Source organism: Lycium ferocissimum, chromosome 10 (assembly GCF_029784015.1).
Source record: "Lycium ferocissimum isolate CSIRO_LF1 chromosome 10, AGI_CSIRO_Lferr_CH_V1, whole genome shotgun sequence".
In the NCBI taxonomy this organism is placed as follows: domain Eukaryota; kingdom Viridiplantae; phylum Streptophyta; class Magnoliopsida; order Solanales; family Solanaceae; genus Lycium; species Lycium ferocissimum.
Genome location: NC_081351.1, coordinates 15240977 through 15248308, shown reverse-complemented (window position 1 = coordinate 15248308; position 7332 = coordinate 15240977). Strand labels below are relative to the sequence as shown.

The 7332-nt window shown below is 38.4% G+C and overlaps 1 protein-coding gene across 1 annotated transcript; it reads right to left on the bottom strand.

Moving 5' to 3' along the window:
• Window positions 1-1820: 1820 nt before the first annotated feature.
• LOC132034640 (uncharacterized) lies at window positions 1821-2231 on the bottom strand. The gene has a single exon (XM_059425023.1). The coding sequence runs from the start codon at window positions 2229-2231 to the stop codon at window positions 1821-1823; it is 411 nt and encodes a 136-aa protein (XP_059281006.1).
• Window positions 2232-7332: the final 5101 nt, after the last annotated feature.

The window sequence follows — 7332 nt, the reverse complement described above, 5'->3', positions numbered from 1 at the left end:
CGATTTATACAATATGTGTTTCTCGTATAAGATTAACCCAACTCTTACTTACTACGGATTCACGCCAATGAAAGAAAAGGGATAGCCATTACATACCTTATAGCAATCTGTCCAATAACCATGTTGAACTCAACTCGTCGCACCTTAATCTACAACAATGATAATGACGCTATCGTTAAACAACGAAAGATACAACTATCGTACAACTAATGATAAGCTTATTCTATATTAAAACGGGAAGCATCTCCCCTAATTTTAGTACTTTCCACAATCCTACAATCGGTATAATAATGACTATAACCAACTAGCAACTCAACAACAAAGTAATGAGCGACAAGATCGATTTCAGATTACTAAGCGACAAGTTTCCAACTTCTCTTTTCTTTCAAATCGAGCAACACAACCAACAACACATAACCATCCCCCTTCCCATGCAAAGCAACCATGCATTTAACTTAGAATTAAGCTCATAATCATCCAATCAGTGGCACAGCAACAACAACAATAAACGACAATAGGACTTTCGTAACCGAAAAGAAAAATTAGAATATAACTTATTGAGCGACGAGCTCATCTCATAGCCACAACCAGCACCTTCCTTTGTCCATAATCATAATAAAAAGATCAACAACAACAAATCCAAGTTGTTTTCCATAATTTTCTAGCCACAGTATAGCTCAAAAACATCCCAAAAGAGTCCAACAACTACAAGAACAAGTTCTTTAACAACAAGATAACTGTGACTTAGATAAGCTCAAGAACAAGCAGAAGAGTCATAATCTCACCTTCAATCAGCCAGAACAGCTCCAACTCAAGCTTACTTCACCATGAAGAAATCTCCCAAAACAACCACTAGAAGAAGAACAACAAATGTATGAATACCACAAGGTTTCTAGTGTTTGATTAACTTTGAGCACCTTAGGATTAGCTCTTGAACTATGTGAGAACCCTTTAGAGAGATTTTTAGGGTGTATAGGAACTGATATGGACAAAAAATGAGGTCTCCAAGTCATTCTACCACTTTATACAACTTGATAATTTTCCACTGCCTAAGTGGGTCCCAAAGGGGCTGCCTGCCTTGAGTCTCGCGAAAACGCGAATATATATCTACTTCAATGTCTCATTGGTAAACGGTTTGATGCGTTAGAAACTAGACTTGTAGACCTTCAATTTGGTGGATGGATCACCCCTTAACTCTGCATATATTGGGAGAAAACCTCAGTGACACTAGACCTAAATTTCAGTAAAATTATGAACATAACTTGCAATAACTTTTGCCAACTTTTCTTTTACAACTTGTTTGACATAAAAAATTAACATAAAAATATTATATGATTCAATTACCTTAAAACACAACCTCCTTATCATATCAAGCACTCCTACTGTTACCTCCAAAAGTACGGGTTATAACATCTTTGATTCGTTTAGCCTCCAACACTCACGATACTTCCTTAACACTTGTTTTAACCCATCATTATCTTTGTAAAGGTCCTTAAACTCTCCGGCTCATATTGATTCACTTCAGATACATTCTAACATGAAATTATGAGGTGTAACATACTTCCCCCTTAGGAACATTCGTCCTGGAATGTTAACTCTTAGAGACTTGCAAAAATTTTGCCAAAGTCTCCTTTGTAAAATAGACTAAAACCAACCTGCACGCAACTAAAAAATAGACTATACATGCCACACATGGCCCATATCCATAAATAGCAACACTTGGCCTCACACAACCGTCAATCATAAGTACTGCAAGTCAAAAATAAGAGCTCACCTCACGACCTACTGGTTCGAATCGGGCTGGGGTGTAATATCCTATCTCAAGCCATATCTTCAGTTTCAAAGAGGTGGGGGTATTTAGATTTCATCTCCTCTTCGGCCTCCCATGTCATTTCTTTGACGTTCTTATTTTTCCATAATACCTTCACGGAGGCTACCTTTTTGGTCCTCAACATATGGAGCTGTTGATCTAAAATAGCCAGTGGAATCTCCTCGTAGGATAGATCCTCTGTAATCTGAATGTCATCTATTGGGACAACCCGAGAAGGGTATCCAATGCAGTTCCATAGCATGGATACATGGAAAACCGAATGGTCTGACTCTAACTCTGGAGGCAATTCAAGCTCATAAGCTATTTTGCCTATCCGTCGAATGACTCTGTAAGGCCCTATATATCTCGGGCTAAGCTTTTCCTTCTGACCAAAATTCATGAAGCCTTTTGTAGGTGACATTTTTAGGAATACCCAGTCATCTATGACTTTCCACACGTTTGTACTTTAGGAATTTTTATTCTACGACCTTGGCCATTATTACACCTTGGAAATGTCGTGTCGTTTGCATTATAAGTAAAATGACGCAAGCATAAAGTGGAAATGAAGCCCTTATAAGGTTAAGGAGGTTATTGGATAACTTTAAGTGTGTACCTTAAGGTTTTGGGAGTCACATGAATTGGCGGAAATAAGTTCGTTGAAGAAATTGGAATTCGAGTCATGTTTTGGGAAGATTTCATATCATTTGAGTTATACATTGCTTAGAATTACCTTGAGGGGGAGCTATAGGGTTCGTTATATGTTTCATGAAGTTTTATACAAGTGTCAAGAAGGTTCCATAAGGATTGGAGGTCAAACGAATAAAAAAGAATCACTTTTTGCCGAAAATCGGAGTTTGCGGACGAGTTTGCTTTCGCAAACTGGCCGCAAACTCACCAAAAGGGCTGGCCTCATTGCCCAACCTCCTCCCTAAGGATAGTAGGGGAGATGTGATCGCATATCCAATACGCTGAGCCGCATCTCCACCGCAAATTGATGTGGGGGGGGGGGGGGATGGGGGGGGAAGGGGCGAATTTGACACCTTTTTAAATCCCAAAAGATCCCATTTTCATATCAACCTCCCGCACTTATTTCCCCATATCTCTAGAGATTTCTTGAAGGTTCCATAACATTCCAAATCTTTCCATATCATTAAGAGAGAAGATCAAACATCAAAACCTCAAGATAATCCATGGAAGGTGATTGTTCTTGTTTCTCTCCAAAGTTGTGAAGAACTTGGTCTTGGAAGGAGTTGAGTGAGGTGAAGTTTCTCTACTATAAGTTATTTTCTCCATCTTATTTACATGATTGAGTTGATGCAAAGGTTTAGTAACTCTTGGAAAGGAAAAGAATTAAAGCGGAGAAGTTATAAAGTGTTGAAGTAAAGAAGATGACCATGAGATGAACTTGAAAAGTGATTTTGGATAAATTTGAGATTAAATTGAATATAACTTCTTGATTATGATATTGTGGATGTTATTATTGTTGTTTGGGAGTTTTTTTGTAATATGGTTGAAGTCGGTAAAATAGGGGAAGTGTTGCCCAAATTTCGTTAGCTCGTTGATTATACTAGTTTGAACTTAAGAGTGTTTTTAAGACCTAAACTTAGTATGAATCCTCTTGAATGTAGATTTTTCAAACTTTGGAGAAGAACGTTAAGTAAATAAGGAGACGTAAAGGTATGTTAAGGCTAACTCTTTCTTTCTAAAGGCATGATTTCCCTATTGCGAATCCATCTAAGATATCTGTAATGCCCTATTCCTAGAAGATGCTAGAAGCTTATGACTTTCAAGATTCTTAAGATATTATTGATGAAAGCTCTTCACAGCAATGATGGTGATGATGATGATGATGGTGATTTCATAATAGAAATCGGGGGCTTACCGACTTTATGTCACCTCGATAGAGTTGTAATATTTCCTTTGGATGATCATGTATGTCATATATGTATATATCTATTTTGTAACACCAAGCTTATATGGTCGGGTATGATATCTATTGCGCACACACCACTGCAGTTGGGTATGGACAACATCGAGCCTTGTTATGGTCGTGTACGGACAATACCGAGACTTGATATAGCCGGGTAGGGGTGACACCGAACCTACATGGTCGGAACATGGTATAGTATATGTATATGTATGAAATGTTTCCTCTAGAGAAAGGTTAAGTTGTATGACAATCGTCTTAAGAGGTATGGTATTATGAGGTATAAATTGCTCTCTTTATTTTATGTTATCTTCATGCTTTCGTCATGCTACTATTCATGCCTTACATACTCAGTATATTATTCGTACTGATGTCCTTTTGTTTGTGGACGTTGCATTCATGCCCGCAGGTAGATAGAGAGACAAACCAGACCTTTAGGCTTCTTCGTCGGTGATTGCATAGAAGTGTTCCATTTGATCCGGAGCTGCAGTAGTTGGTATTATTCTTTTTGTGTACATATACGGGCATGGCGGGGTCCTGTCCCGTCTTTATGATATTACATACTCCATGTAGAGGCTCGTAGACAGATGTATATAGTTAGATATCCCATAGCCTTGTCGGTTCATATTTTGTATATCATTTTAATAGTTTTGTCGGCTTGTATATATGGGCACAGTTAGTGATGTTTATATAGATGTGCTTATGTTCGATGGAACTTGTGTCTTTTTGGTTTCGTGGTGATTATAATTTAGCCATGTGGCTCAGCTAGATATGATTATGAGAGTATGATAATATGTGCTCGGTAGATTAGCTCCGGGTGTCAGTCATGGCCCTCCGGTTAGGTTATGACAGCCATCGTATAATGGTCTCTTGTGATATTTTTCCTCCGAGGGACTCGTGCATTGATTCTCTTAGAACCAAATACAATCCTCACCTTGGCTCTCATAGTTCTCGCTTTACCCTTTTAAGCTTAGTTATCAGCTTGGTACTTGTAACATTACTATTCAACCCTTCTGTCGCACTTTGTATAGAGATACAAATATATTCTGCTCCGCTTGTGAAGTGAGTGATTTAGGATAGGCTTCAACTTCTCAACCTTTTATTCTAGCCTCCTGACTTATCTTGGTCTCGTAATAAATTATACTTGACTTGTCATCTTAGCTCACACACGTTCTTGACTTTTAAATTGTTGGACTTCTGTAAAAGCTCGCGCATTTCTATTTTTAGCATAGCTTGTCCTAACGGACACTTTTGAACTGAACGATTGATCTGGGAAGTCGTTCATCCATGTTATACTCTATAGTCCATGATCATATTTGAAGTAACGACCATATGATGTCGCTCGTCTCAGACCATGTCTTCTTATTTCTGCAGTATTCTAGATTACAACTCTGCTGTCGTCTGTGTTCTTTACTCGAATGGCAAAAATGATGCTCCTTCACCCTGGTAATGTCTCGGAGTCCCGCAACAGTGGGGGTACATAATTATCCTGTCATCTCCACTCCATCTTTTGTTATCTCTAAGGCTGCTACCCTTCTAACTGCTTTATCGTAGAGCAGTTATAGTATAGGCCAATGTATATCTGTCTTGTACTTCTGCTATTAAGAGTGATTCTGCAATGTTCTGAGTCACGATTTCTACAATCATCTGGTTCTAATAATCGGACTCCTGATTTACATAGCTGATGTAACTCTCGAGCTTCCTCTTCCCTCTCAGCCTTTTCATAGGCTTAAGTTATCTTCCAATCTGCGGCTCAGGGTATTATATTACATTATCCTTTCGTGGATGCTATGAAACATCCATGTTATAATTTTCTAACAATTCAAGCCTTTGTCTGTGACATGGACTCAATCCTTTCTTTTAACGATATACCGGAGTCTCCTATAACTGTAAGAATGTCAACATATATGTTGCATCGATAACACTCTGAAATCTTAAATGCATTCATAACGTAACTGTTGCACCCCATACGTATGTGTGACGTCATATTATGATATAGACCTCACTAGCATGAGGAGAGGTAAGTCCTATCAATGAACCAGGAGGTATAAGGTGGGCTATCGAAAAGGATTTAGTCAGAGTCTGAACTCCAATGCCTTAGGTTACATCCCGGATAGAAGAACTTAGAACTAAGGGATAAGACCTCCCTTAAGTATACTTAGTAGTTAAGATCATATATGGGAAGTGTCGGGAGGATTGGAGGCCAAACGGATGAAAAACGAAATGATGTTACACTATGGAAATCTCGTATCGCTAGTACCATGAGCAGACTAACGTGAGCCCAAAGAAGCTATGGAATTCTTATAAGGATAAGAAGTACCTCTAACAAGTTTTAGGAGAGTACCTAAATGTTTCGGGGTCAAGCGGGTTGAAGAAAGTAAGTTGTCAGAACTTTGGAAAAAACTTGGCAGAATTTCAGACGGGATTTCTGGTCCAACTTGTGTGAGATATATCTCCTAGCATATGAGGAGTTATAGAGTGACTAAGCTATCCAAATTGAAGTTCATTGAGTCTAGTTTCCAACGCAATAAACCATTCGTCAATATGCCATCGGAGTAGGAAGTTATGAACGTTTCAAGACAGACTGCCAGAGGCTTGGAGGTTACGCGAAGGGCAAAAGATTGAGTTGTTGGAACCGACTCCACTGACTGTGAACCTCTATAAAAGGCTCATAATCCCTCATTTTCAATCATTTCACAAGTCTAGAACATCAACAACACATATATATATACCCTTCCAAAATTTATACATCAAATTTTGGCTCAAATTTGTGAGATCTAACATCAAGCTAAGCTTGGGAGGTATGTGTAGTTTTGTAGATTTTGATCCCATCATTATGTCATTGTGGAGTGGGCGGAAACCTCAAACTCGAGTGGTATTACAGGTTATCAAGGCCAATTGAGGTAAAATCCTTCCTTTGTTCTCAGTAATTTAAGCTAATTCATAGTAGTATTCGTAGATTAACGTGTATTACGTCGAACTGGGTGAAACACGGAATAAGCCTCATGGTGAATGTTGTGGATGAAGTAGTAGTGGTATTGACTCAAATTAATGTTATTGGTGTTGGTTTTGTTGTTGTTATAATTTTGAGGACGTAGTATAAATAGAGGAAATGCTGCCCAAATTCCCGTAACTCAAATTAATTTGAGTATACAACACCCAAGTATTAGATGCCAACAAATTGAAGCCTAACTAAGGTTGTACATCCTCGTATAGGTGCGAGAGAAGGACGGGCTTCGAGATAAAGAATTCTTTCAAGTCATGGATTGACATCTACAGTATGTAAGGTGTTGCTCTCTCCACTTTCCTTGGCAAGAATCCTAGAAATATATTAGCATGCATAGCGTAATACTCCACTCTATTTGTTCCAATATGATATAAGTGTTCCTTGTTAAGATATTGATTGATTCCTAGTCATTGTGATATGTTTTATAAATGATTCTTATGACATTATTATGATTACTTTTATTGAGTCTTTTCTTGGCTTCCATACGAGTTCCATAATGTATTCGGAGGTTACGACCTTACGTCACTCTGAAAGGATGCTAAGTTTTCTCGATGCTTACTCCGGGTATGACCAGATTCGGATGAACCC

Coding starts and splice junctions, on each gene's coding strand:
- LOC132034640 (XM_059425023.1), bottom strand. CDS start 2,231: ATGTCACCTACAAAAGGCTTCATGAATTTTGGTCAGAAGGAAAAGCTT.